We start from the raw sequence: 12926 nt of genomic DNA, 5'->3' as shown, positions 1-12926 counted from the left end.
TGTTTTATGGATATATTTAATTATTAAATAGCAAATACTATTCTACACGCATAATAAAGATTTTTTCACCACTTTTCACACTTCAATGTTCCCTAGTTTCCTCTTTCAAAGCTTCTATTTCAATCTTCCCTAAAATCACCAGTTATTTCTCAGTATTCTCCTTACCATCACTGGCTTTTTCTCCCTAAAATCCTTACAATTCATGATCTTGGCTTCATTTTCGGAGGTTATTTGTGATTCAGATTCATTAGGTATCTTCTAATTCCATTTTTTTCTATTTTTTCCATGAAGGTTATAGTTTTATATACATTTCTACCATGTTCTTAGGGTTGAAGTTGAAGGGGTTTTTCGACCATAACATGGCGGAAATTACTACTCTGAAGAGGGTCACAAGAGGTACACATTATTCCGATAAATGTTTGAAAGGAATAGCTTCGTTTGATTTATGTATCACTCAAATGCAAGGACAAATTTTAGACTTTATTATTGCGATGGAAATTGAAAAGTGATAAAAGTTTTGTAATAACCCCATAACTTTGAATCTGAATGGTGTATCAGAAAAAAGGCTAATTCTTTCAAGAGGAAAGAAGGTTCAAAACCTGCAGAGGATGAAACACAAATTGACAAGAGGAGAAAATTTAACAACATTGTTTTCTGTAGGAGTGGGAAAATGTAGTTAATCAAGAACAAGAATAAGAAATCGAGATATATATATATTTCAATATTTTACATAGTAGAATACTTATATACATATGTAATTGGATTGTATCAGTTTCAATGTCATATTTTGATGGGTTGTTGTTCAATGCTAATAGTGGTCAAACAAATATCTTAATTATTTGCCTTCAATGTATGTTAATCAATTATTATATTCATGTAAATATACTATGATTTGAACAAGAGGATGGAATTAAACGGGTAAATAACATCAAGAGAAAAGAAGGTTTAACAAAAGAGAAAACTATCCTTGACAAGAAAAAAAAAAGTCAAAAATATTACTTCTAGTAGCAATGGTAAAAAAGTCATAACAGAAGATTGTGATGAAGAAATTGAGGTGTGTATATATACTTTTCAAATTTATATATTGTGGAATACGTATACATGTGTTACTTCCATTGTATTTGGTGTCGTTGTCACTTGGGCTCTCTTTTATATATTTATACATCAATTTTTATATTGTTCAACCAATTATCTGGTTCTTGTATTCAATGCATGGCAGACAATTGTTTTATTCATATGAATGTTGTGTAAGTTGAACATGGAAGTTTAAAATAGAGTAAATACTTGTCAAATTATTATACTGTGGAATATGTTTACCCATTGGATACTTCTACTGTATTTGGGCTTATTGTCATATGTATTTGAATATTAAAAAGCTCTTAAAATGCGAATAGTTAATGTAACGTTAGTTTCATATTTTTTTAAAATGTTTGAATACTTGGATCCTTTTCAAACTTTGGATACTTCAATTGCATTTCGGGTCACTGTCACTGTTATTTAACTATTGATGAGTCCGCAAATTGGACTCATTTAGGGCTTTATTTTGATAAGAATAGTGTCCTCGGATGCTTATTTTGTCTAAATATCTGATGAAAACTGAGTTTCAGGTATTTGAAATTTTAGTGAAAGTATGGACACTTAGGCGCAAAAAGGAACAAAAAGTCTGAAAAGAACGACGAAGTTGAAACTCGAGCATCGCCAAGCACACTTGTTGGGGTATTTTTCAGACCCTTATCCCTATTTTAAATCATTTTAATTTATTTTAAGTTATTTGTCAAACACTTCCAGAAGTCAAAAACTAATTTAAAAGTAGGTTTGACCAACTTTTAAGTCAATCCAAACACCCTCTAAGTTTTAAACCTAATGTTCAAAAAACGAAGGTTGTTTTTTCATTAAATTAAAAACAAGGGAAACTTGTTGAAACAAAATTATCATGTTGGGCCCGTGCTAAGCACGGGCAAAACTCATCTAGTATATATATATATATATATATATAATAGAGTTAGTAATTCATTCTTCTCATATGTACTTATTGTTCTTTAATTTTTCTTTTTTATTATTACTTCCAAACATGCCTTATATTTGGCCTTTGTTTCACTGTGTTTTTAAATTATTAATGACTAGAGTAAATTTGTATGTATGAAATTTGTATACATGAAATTTCGTTGAATTAATTTTGCAGATATCTCCTATAATTTTTTTTTTCCAAATCGATATACCAAGAGAGAGAAAGGAGAGTTTTGAGGCTAACAATTTAGAGTATATGTTCTTATTCCCCTTTATTTTTCTTTATATCTCCGGCCATAACTTTTTTTCTTTTCAGCAAATCTATCGTTTTTATATTTAATAAGCATGTTAGTTTTTACTTTTATGCATTTATATTGTAAAAAAGATCCTTTATACAAATAATCATTTGAAACTAAATGTGGACATAATGTATATATATACCTTTATTTATATACAATAAAAAAATTATTTCCAATTTTCAAAATTGTAGAAGAAATATGTTTTACAACACATGAAGTGTGGATCATTTCACTAGCTAAAACATAAAATAATATTTTTAAAAGTAATATAATATATTGTTGTTCCAAAATATGATCCCTTATTTCATTTCCTTCACCAACGTAAATGTTTTGTGCTACTACATACATATGAGTAGTTTCTACTCAAAAAAATGTAAAAAAAAGTTATATTTTATATCTTTAAAAAAATCATATTGCATATGAAGAGACATATTAAATTGTCTTATATGCTACAAACCTAAATATAAATATCATATATTGCTTTATTAAAATAAAAAAAACTATGAATTTATACACACGCGTATGTGTATATGTATATACTAGTTTTTTGACACATGCGTTGCACGTGATTACCAATTTCAAAAATATATGTTCTAGTAAATAGTATTGCTTATTTAAGCAAAGATTTGAATAATAAGTTTAGCAAAAAATAATATTGCAGATTCTTTTGTGAATGTTCAATGTGGATCGTCATATATATCTCTTATTCACGCAAACCTATGAAGATTGTCAGCGAAAATTTTTATTAGTTAGATGCAATTATGTATATATTTATTTCAATGTGTTGAGGTTCAATAATGTAATTATTCTTATCTCACTAATATTACCTTATAAACAATATTTGTTTTGTATTTTTCTTGTCATCTAACCAGATGTGCTTTGCATGTATATTCTACGTTAAATTGTTTAGATGTCATATGAACATGTGAAGAGAACAACTACATTTTATATATTCACATATTTTCACATTTGTTGTGAGTTTTTTTAAAAAAAAGAACTCGGAACATTTTACAATAGTATAATTTGAAATTAGAAGATCTTGTTAACTTGATAATACATTTATGACATATATAATACTTTAATTTAAATACAAATACCTACCCAAATTTAAGTATATATTTGCATTAATGAAAATATTTATCTCATAAAATTAGCTATTAAATAAATAATAAAAATTAATCTAATACAAACTTTAACTGGCGTTATTACAAGTCATATGAACATTTTTTTCGTATAAAATACTGAAATATAAAGAAATAGTAAATAAGTAAAACGGGCAATGTTTATATAGTATAATAACTATTTTGAAGCAAACTTCCTGGAATTCTAAATCACATAAGTAACATTGATAAATAAAATCATTCTTTTGTCTTGAGTATCAAAAACAAATCGTGACAATTCTCTAAATTTTAGAAAATACAAGAGAAATTGTTAACAAAAACAAATGAATTTAGTCTACATCATCTTAACTTCATATATTGGAACATTACATACTAATGTGTATATTAAGCAAAAAAATAATTATTATATCATCAAAATTATATTATTTTCCTCAAGTACTCGAGGTTATGGAACCCTCTTAGGATAGAACAACTTACTTCATCAGAATAGTGGTACCTCATATTCCGCTAAACTTTGAACTCACTCAACAACAATAAATCACACAAAAAAATTTAAAATGCAAGAAGAAGAAGAGTAGAAGATTAGAAAAAATTGTGGTTGGAAAAGGAGAGGAAAGTCCCTCTATTTATAGTCAACAAAGGATAGAATGAACAAATATTTTTTGTGTCTAATTAAAAAGTCATGACATATTGAAAAGTCACAACACTTTGGAAAAGTCACAACTTATTAAAAAAATCGCAACTCTTTGGAAAAGTCACAACTTATTGAAAAAGTCACAACTCTTTGGAAAAGTCACAAATTATTGAAAAAGTCACAACTCTTTGGAAAAGTCACAACTCATCGAAAAATCACAACACTTTGAAAAAAGTCACAACTTATCGAAAAAGTCACAACTCATCGAAAAAGTCACAACCTATTTAGGGATATTTTAGTAATTTAACATTCAAGTTAGGAGTTCATGCTTTTAAGGTAATATAGATATATATGCGCGCGCATTAAAATTATATAAATTGATTAATTTTTATTATAGTCGTGCAAAGCACGAACTATTTCCCTAGTTTTAAATAAATTAGAACAACATCATTTTTCAAATCTTTCATTAATTTATATATTAATCATGGATCAATGAAATATAATATGAAAAGAAATAAATACTTAAAAATATTGTAGGATCGGATTGTTGGGTTGTCAGGTTATGCTACGTATTGTCAATCTTTCGAGAATTCGATTTTTGTTGGGCGATTGATTTGTCGAATCAGGACCAATGAAGTTAAAAAATTGATTTTGAGAAAGAAAGTGAAAAGATTTTGGCAGTGTAAGAAAAAGTTACACTTTCTTTCTCAAAATCAATTTAAGATTTTGGAAAAGTTACCTTTTCTTATACAGTGTAAGAAAAGTTACACTTTATAAAGTGTAAGACAAAGTTACACGTTATAAAGTGAAAAAAATTGTTTTATATTAAAATACAGACGGTAACAGACTAACGTCTGCCGTTTATATTTTTTGGTAAAACAGAAGAAAAAACTAAATTAAGTTTATTTTAGTTACTTTTTAAAATTATGACTTATTTTGATCACTTTTATTTCTTTATGACTCAATTACTTAGCTTGTACTTGATTTGTCAACTCTCTACAATTACAAAGGTTAATGGATATACAATACAAAGAGTTAATATCTTAAAAGATCATTCAACTTTGAGAATTTATCTAGCAAAGTCATTGAATTGTATTTTGTATCAATAAAATCACTTAACTTTGACTTTTATATCAATAAAGTCACTCAACCAAATTTTACATTAATAAATCTAACATGCCAAAATAAAATATTTGTTTTATGCCATATAAATATTAACCCCACAAATAAATAAAATTAATAAAACTTCTTAAGGAATTTTAACGGACAAACATTATTATAGATTTTTAATTCATATTGTCAGAAATTAACGAACAGAATTTTCTACCCTATTCTCGTTAATGGTGAAACTAAAACAGTTAAAATCTGCAACAATTTCAACTGCTATTATCTACAATTCCTCTGATTATCTACAACAATTGGTCCCTTTTTTTCTTCATGAAAACACCAATCATGTAGTAAGTTTTAAATGTATATTAATATTATAATACTTGTTATAGTAATTAAGTTTTTCCGTTAAAATAATCCTTAATATGTTTTTTTTTATAATTTTATTTATTTGTGGGGTGTATATTTATATGGCATGAAAAGATATTTTATCTTGCTATATTTAGATTATTTTTAAGGTAAAATTTAATTGAGTGATTTTTGATACATAAGTTTAAGTTGAGTGATTTTATCGATACATAAGTCTAAGTTGAGTGATTTTATGGATACAAAACAAAGTTTAATGACTTTACTAAATAAATTCTAAAAATTGAGTGACATTTTGAGATACGGAAAAGGCTCAAAAATATCCTTGAACTATCGGAAATAGCTCACATATACCCTTAAACTATATTCTGGCTCAAAAATACCCTTTCGTTAAAGTATTGGGCAGGGGCGGCTCTAATAAATTGGTGGCCTAAAGCCAAATTCGAGTGGAGGCCTTAAATTCGAATATATTTTTTTATGAAGTTTATTATAGCCAATTATTTAATCTTTCTTGAGACATAGTACTCATAATTTATCAAACTTCTATTACTTCTTTGCTCTTTTATGAAAAGTTTATATTTTCTACAAATAATACTCAATATTTTTTTAAAAAAAATATGTATAACATATTTATTTTTTTTTTAAATGAGCCCCCTCAAATTTTGGGGCCTAAGGCGGTTGCTTTTTTTTCAAAGGGGAAGAGCCGCCACTGGTATTGGGTCACAAATACCCTTACTAGTAACAGAGGTGTCTTAAGTGCCATGTGGATGCCACGTGAACGCCACATGGACGCCACGTCGATGCCACATAAGCACCAAACAACTCTCACCTCCACATAGACCCATACATCCTAAGTATTAATTTTGCCCTCATTTCTTTTGGGACATACAATTTGACCCACTCTCATTTCTCTAAAACTAGTTGTTTAGCAAATAGCCCATTTATGCACCTGTCATGTTAGGGACCTTTATGTCCCACGCGTTCCCTTTAAGTATGAGTAGTAACTTTTTCCCTTATATATAACTAAAATTTCTTAAACTTATCATGATATTTTATTTAGACAATTAAATTAAAACTTATTTCAATTAAATATATCTCAATTACTAATAAACTATTTTAGTTAGATACTTTCAAATTAAATTTTAGAAAACCTTTTTTCAAGTCAAATTTTGTACATTTTTTTATGTTAGGACTATATTTTTATTTATTTATTAAATAGTTAAATTAACTATATAAAATATATATCATTTACTCTCATTATACCATTTGCCTCAAGAAGATGTAAACTTTCACACATTTTTATTAAAGTTAATCTATATAATTAAAAGAAAAAATAAACTTTACGTGATTAATTTAACTATATAATTGACAAACAAGAATCCGCATCAATCTTTATTAGAAATTAAGATGTATAATTGAACATAAATTAATTTAAATATCTAAATACAATATTCTAATAAATTGAGGAAACTAACGTTAAGTCTTAGTTTTTCAACTTTTTTTTTTATTCGCCACATTTACAACCTACTCATATCCAATCCATTAATCGTATACGATGAGGGCAAATTAATACTTAGGATGTATGGGTTTGGAGATTTATAGTGATGAAATTAGCTGGGTAAGTATTGTTTGCATGTATGCCGCCGACTTTCGCGGTGGCGAGGATGACGTATTGAGGTTTCTCGTCGGCGAAGAAGGATTCAACGGCGGATTGGTTAGTGAGATCGAGATCGGAATGTGTACGGAGGATGAGATTTGTGCTGCCTAATTGGTGAAGTTTCCGAACAACGGCAGATCCAACGAGTCCACGGTGGCCGGCGACGAAGATCTTAGCGGAAGTATCTATCGGCATTTTTGGTGTGTGGACTCAGATTTCTGTGTGCAATGAGATATACAAATAAATGTGCATTAACAATATTTAGAAATGAGAGTGGGTCAAATTGTATGTCCCAAAAGATGAGGGCAAAATTAATACTTAGGATGTATGGGTCTATGTGGAGGTGAGAGTTGTTTGGTGTTTATGTGGCATCGACGTGGCGTCCATGTGGCGTTCACGTGGCGTCCACATGGCACTTAACACACCTCTGTTAATAGTAAGGGTATTTGTGACCCAATACTTTAACGGAAGGGTATTTTTGAGCCAGGATATAGTTTAAGGGTATATGTGAGCTATTTCCGATAGTTCAAGGATATTTTTGTGTCTTTTCCGTTTGAGATATTAACTCATACAATACTACTGTACATGTTTCGTTTATTAATCTCTCAATAATAAAATATATAATTCTCCTCAATACTAAAATAGTTGATCCAATTTAATTGTCTAATTTATAAAATGAAGAGAATTTTATTATTTCTTTCTTTTTCTATCTTAGTATATAGTCAAATTTAAAATTCCATAGCATTATTAATAAATGCTACTACATATTTTCAAGTAAAGCTGGTGTCAAAAGTCATTTCCAATCTCTTGCATACAAAAGAAAAAGACATTGAAAGTATAATTTACATATTGGAGAACTAGAGAAAAATATCAAAAACACCCTTCCTTAAATTTAGAGTGAATTATTACTTTAATTCCTCAACTATTGACAGTCTTAAAAACACACATCTACTTGATTAAGTGAATTTAAAAACGTCCCTCTTATGTCGCATGTGCATACATGTAGAATTTTCCACTGACATGACGCACACATAGATGATATATATAATAGAAAAAATATTTAAAGAACATTTAAATAATTAAATGTTAAGAATTTAGCAATTTGAGAAGATAAAAAACTTCTTTTAAAAATTTGTTTTTTCTTATCACCTCACCTCATCCTCTACCCAGTACCGCTAGCCTCACACCTCGCTACCCACCCACAGCAAAAAAACAAAAAATTATTTAAAACGTTTTTAGTGGACTCATTTTCATTTTCTCCCTACCTTCTCTCCCTTTCTTAGTTTATCCAACTCGTTTAAAACCATCTCCAATTCAAACCCCACCAGGGATCATTCATAAAGTTCCATCACTTGCATTGCAACAACCTTGCAATTTAGTTAATACAAAAGTTAAAAAGTAGCTAAAAGAAGGGAGAAACTTACTTATTCTACTGTGGACTCATTTTCACCTCTTTTTCGTTTTCCCTCTACCTTCTTCTCTATCTTCCTTAATTTATTCAAATTATTCAAATCGTCTAAAACCATCTTCATTGTTGGCCTTTCGCTTGGATCAGCACTCACGCAACGGCAAGCCAGAGACGTGATACCAAATACAGTTTGATCATCAACATCTTCAAAGCTTTTGTGAACAAAAGAGTCAGGTTTACAATTATCGAAAACGGAAGGATCAGAATGAAGCTTCGTTTTGGTTATCAACTCCACCAGTAGAAGACCAAATATATAAACATCAGATTTCATCGTCCAACACCCACCTGCATTGGTCCAGGATAATAAGAATACAACTGTTTTTCGGCAGACAAATTATTTGTCCACAATATGAATATGCAGAAACACACACACGAAAAAAGAAAAAGAAAAAGTGGTGGCCTTTAATATAGGAAATCTGGAACCAAACAACAAAATAGATGAAGTATTACTTATCATGCATCACACAGACGATTATAGGAAATCTTTGATGTATAATATGAAACATCAGAGATGATGATGATGGAGTGTAAGTAAACATGCCTTTTGAAACATCCTCAGGATATCTGCCAACAACATACTTAAGAGGAATTACAGAATCCTCGTTGACACGATTGCAAATGTAACCAAAGTCAAACACTTTAATATTCACTTCCTGCAATCAAAAAAATATATATATAGTAACTCATTAAGAATCTCCAGATTTCCAAAGGAAATATAAAGTCGAGAAGTGAGCCAAATGCTTTTAAACTGAACCTTATCTATCATAATGCATGAAGCAATGATACAGCCAACTGCAATTTTATTTTTATGCAACCATGCCAACAGATCTGCAAGTTGAGTTGCCACATTCATCCGCTTATCCCACCCAAAGTAATCTGACGAACAAGAAAAAGAAGAGATAAAGGAGGTGCAAAAGCATGCAAAATTCATACTAAACAGCCATCCAACATAATACTTGAGGTAACTTAAATACCAGCCGGAAGCACATCAGACAAAACTGTGGTAAGTTCCTCATCATAGACAACTGCAAGCCTCCTATCGCAACAGTACCTAGATAACTTTGCCAAATGTGGATGCACATTTGCTGTTTCATATAACTCAATCTCATCCTACAAAAGAACTCTTGACATCATCCATTCAACCCAAAATAATAGACAAGAAAATCAAATTAAAGTGTATCTACACATACACAAAATTTAGATGGACGATAAGCATATGCTCTGTCCAAAGGAAGGAAAAAATCCCATGTTTTTACAATCACTGATCGTGTTTCAGATCCTTCAGTAATGGTTCCACGGAACAATCTGCCTGATTGTGTATACTGAATCAAGCAAGTCTCAAAGTTAGTAATATTTTCTAACTCGGAGTAGCTGCAAGGCTTCACCACACCATCTATCACCGGCAGAATTGGGAACTTGCAGCTGCATTTGGCAACCAGAAATGACAGTCAGAGAAGAACCTCTAACATTGTGGATGTGAAGCTTAAGAAGTGCAGTCAGTCAAAGAGAAAGCTGGAGCAAGTACTCATTGGTCTTAGATACTGGACAGGGTTCTGGTCGGTCTATATATCTATTTGGTTGCATTGGTAGGCGTGAAGATTTTGCACAAAAGGGATAAGGAAGAACTATTTGAAGCTTGAAAAGGTGATTCTTTCACCAAAGCCCAATTCACATCCGGTTACTTTTAATTGAAGTGCAAGGACCAGATGAAACAAACTCTAATTTACTTAAGCAGAAAGAAAAAAAAAGAAGAAATAAACTCTCTGCTTGAGACATATTATCAAGGCTGTTAAAAATATAGAAAAGTGTCATGGTACTTGCGGTTGCCGTGCTTTAAACTCATCACATGCCAATATTATGCACATATAAATAAAAGTACTAGATTTATCATGAAATTTGCTAATTTTATGTTGGCTGCAGTGTGAAGCCCCAAGCTATTTTAATGCTCCTTAAAGTTGAATTAATACTCATTTGATGATGATTATAAGGGATGATTAACTTCCTAAATCTTGAGATCGTCTTTACAAATTCATCAAATAATCAGGTATAAATATCCAACATGACTAATGCAGACTTATAGAGTAACAAATTTATTTTTGCATTCTGACTTCTATGGAATTAGAGGTCAATATGATCGTCTAGAACTTGGACAATGCCCAAGTATATATATATTTTTCTAACTAACAAGATTGTCAAACGAAATCCTATATCTATTTCTAATTCTAAAGTGGAAGAAAACAGGATTTGTTGGCTGCACCTTCCACAACATGACTTAAGAAATAGACTAGGAGAGAGATTATCAATTTTCTTGGTGATGTTGACAGGAAGTTAAGACTGAGAATTAAACAAACAGTTATCTAATAAAAATCTAAAGTGTAATTGAGTGTATATTATCATCTAATATGCTACAACTTGAGTTGGCTATACTAGTGTTATCAAAGGCAAAAAGCGCAAAAAAGCTCTAATGTTCGTGGGGGCTTTAATGAAAAAGGCGCAAAGGGAGAAAAAAATACAAATGTATACGTTTAGTCCAAGACTAATAATTATAAACGTGAATGACAAATATATGACCTAAGAAATTGAATTTTTTTATTATTAAGTGAATATTAATTGTTTAGTGTCACTTCTTCATAAGAGGCTCATTGGCAAGGAAAAGTTTGTCTTAGAACCTTGATGACAACACTAAAGCACACATAAAGCGAGGCGAAACGCTCAACACGTTTGGAGCCTCGCTTCAGGGCTTAAGCGCGCCTTTGATAACACTGGGCTATACGTGAATAGTACAGGTAGTACTCAATGCCATTAAGAGTTCTTTCATGACCTTTGACTTGGAAATAAAGCATGCACTTAGATCATTGATTTAAGTTAGCATCTGCAAGGAATTTATTTTAATCTTAATTCAAACATCATGACTTTAGCCTCTCCACGTAGGAATTGCATATAATTATTTCTTGGGGAGTATTCAATCTTTACAGGTGAGGAATATTTTATGACCTTAGTTTATACCAATTCTTTAGAACGATCCCAGGTTTTAATTGATCTCAAGTTGAATAGCTTTTTGTCATGCTTAAATAACCGTTCATGAATTAATAGTTCAGGTTCATATCTCTTTGAGATATGGAACTTTAAGGCTTAACTCAAGAAAGCAGAATTGAGTTAAATACCTACAACTTGATATTGTTAAATTATATAATGAGTATATTGACATTTGTGAGCATTCTATGAACATTGGAAGTGCCTGGTAAATACTTTGGGACCAAGGTAAGTTAAGGCCTACTCTCCTAATGGGAAATTCCGTTAGAACCCTCGTCCTCCATATATTTGATTATATCCCCACGTTATGTTTTCTTGTGCTCAAGCACTTAGTTCACACCATCATTCTTAATCAATATGACTATATAAAAACACGACAATATATATATATATATGCTTATGTGTATCATTGTTTGTTATGTGCCTTGTTGTGTTACTTATGTGTAGTATCAACAATCATCTATACATTTAGATGGAGAGCTAGTCGTCTCCTCTTTCGTGAGTGCCACAAAGGCCAAGGTTAGCTACCCAGACGCTCGTAAGGACTATTGTTTGCTGGGGAGATAGGCCAACACTCTCCCATATTGCTAGATCTCACGTACGTAGGGAATTTGATTTCTTTTACAATTTAGAAATGACCTTAAAGTTTCATTCTTCAGCTATTCGCTTACATGTTCAGCTTATAATTTCAGTCTTCGGCCTATTATTAGATTTCAAACTTTAAATTGCTTACATGATTTATACGGATGTATGTTTTTGTTTTTGTTATTCTAGAAGGACTTGCCCGTCCTTTTGAGGAGGCTGCCCATGAAACTCTGTGCGTGCTATAGGTGATACTTAGCCCATGAGAACCTTCTTCTGTTTTTCTTGGATGCATATATAGTTTAACACATTCCAAACACTATAGGATAGGGATAGCTTAAGAAATAGAGAATTTTGAAATTTGTGGTCTTATATATGCATAACATTTGTATAGCTATTAGAGCTTCTCACTAAGGTAAAATGGGAAGTCGTAGATATACAAATGTATCATTCTTTTGGGAATGGCGCCACACAAATAGAATGACGGAGTACTGTATTTCCTATTGCTAAAATCAGAGTATCAATTTGTTAATGAAAATATTTGCTTTAAGTCAAAGCAAAGACAAACCTCTAAGCCTATACTACATCTAAAAGTGCCGTTAACAATATAGCAAATCTAGCAAAATTGGTTTTCAAAGAGAAAGGTATGAAA

The 12926-nt window shown here is 30.7% G+C and overlaps 1 protein-coding gene across 1 annotated transcript; it reads right to left on the bottom strand.

The window, feature by feature from the left end:
* Positions 1–8615: 8615 nt before the first annotated feature.
* On the bottom strand, positions 8616–9512 carry LOC125858879 (probable serine/threonine-protein kinase At1g01540). Its single transcript, XM_049538662.1, has 3 exons — positions 9414–9512; positions 9201–9312; positions 8616–8944 (listed from the first exon to the last, which is right to left on the bottom strand). Exons 1-3 carry the CDS (start codon positions 9510–9512, stop codon positions 8616–8618), a joined length of 540 nt encoding a protein of 179 aa, XP_049394619.1.
* Positions 9513–12926: the final 3414 nt, after the last annotated feature.

This window comes from Solanum stenotomum, chromosome 3 (assembly GCF_019186545.1).
Source record: "Solanum stenotomum isolate F172 chromosome 3, ASM1918654v1, whole genome shotgun sequence".
Classification (NCBI taxonomy): Eukaryota; Viridiplantae; Streptophyta; class Magnoliopsida; order Solanales; family Solanaceae; genus Solanum; species Solanum stenotomum.
The sequence above is the reverse complement of the archived record's forward strand: the minus strand, read 5'-3'. Positions and strand labels throughout refer to the sequence as shown.

What these genes read in the sequence shown, in the direction of transcription:
- LOC125858879 (XM_049538662.1), bottom strand. Translation starts at nt 9,512, where the DNA reads ATGAATGTGGCAACTCAACTTGCAGATCTGTTGGCATGGTTGCATAAA. An exon ending in CATGCATTATGATAGATAAG is followed by an intron (nt 9,313 to 9,413) that starts GTTCAGTTTAAA and finishes TTTTGATTGCAG; the next exon opens with GAAGTGAATATTAAAGTGTT. An exon ending in TCCTGAGGATGTTTCAAAAG is followed by an intron (nt 8,945 to 9,200) that starts GCATGTTTACTT and finishes GGACCAATGCAG; the next exon opens with GTGGGTGTTGGACGATGAAA.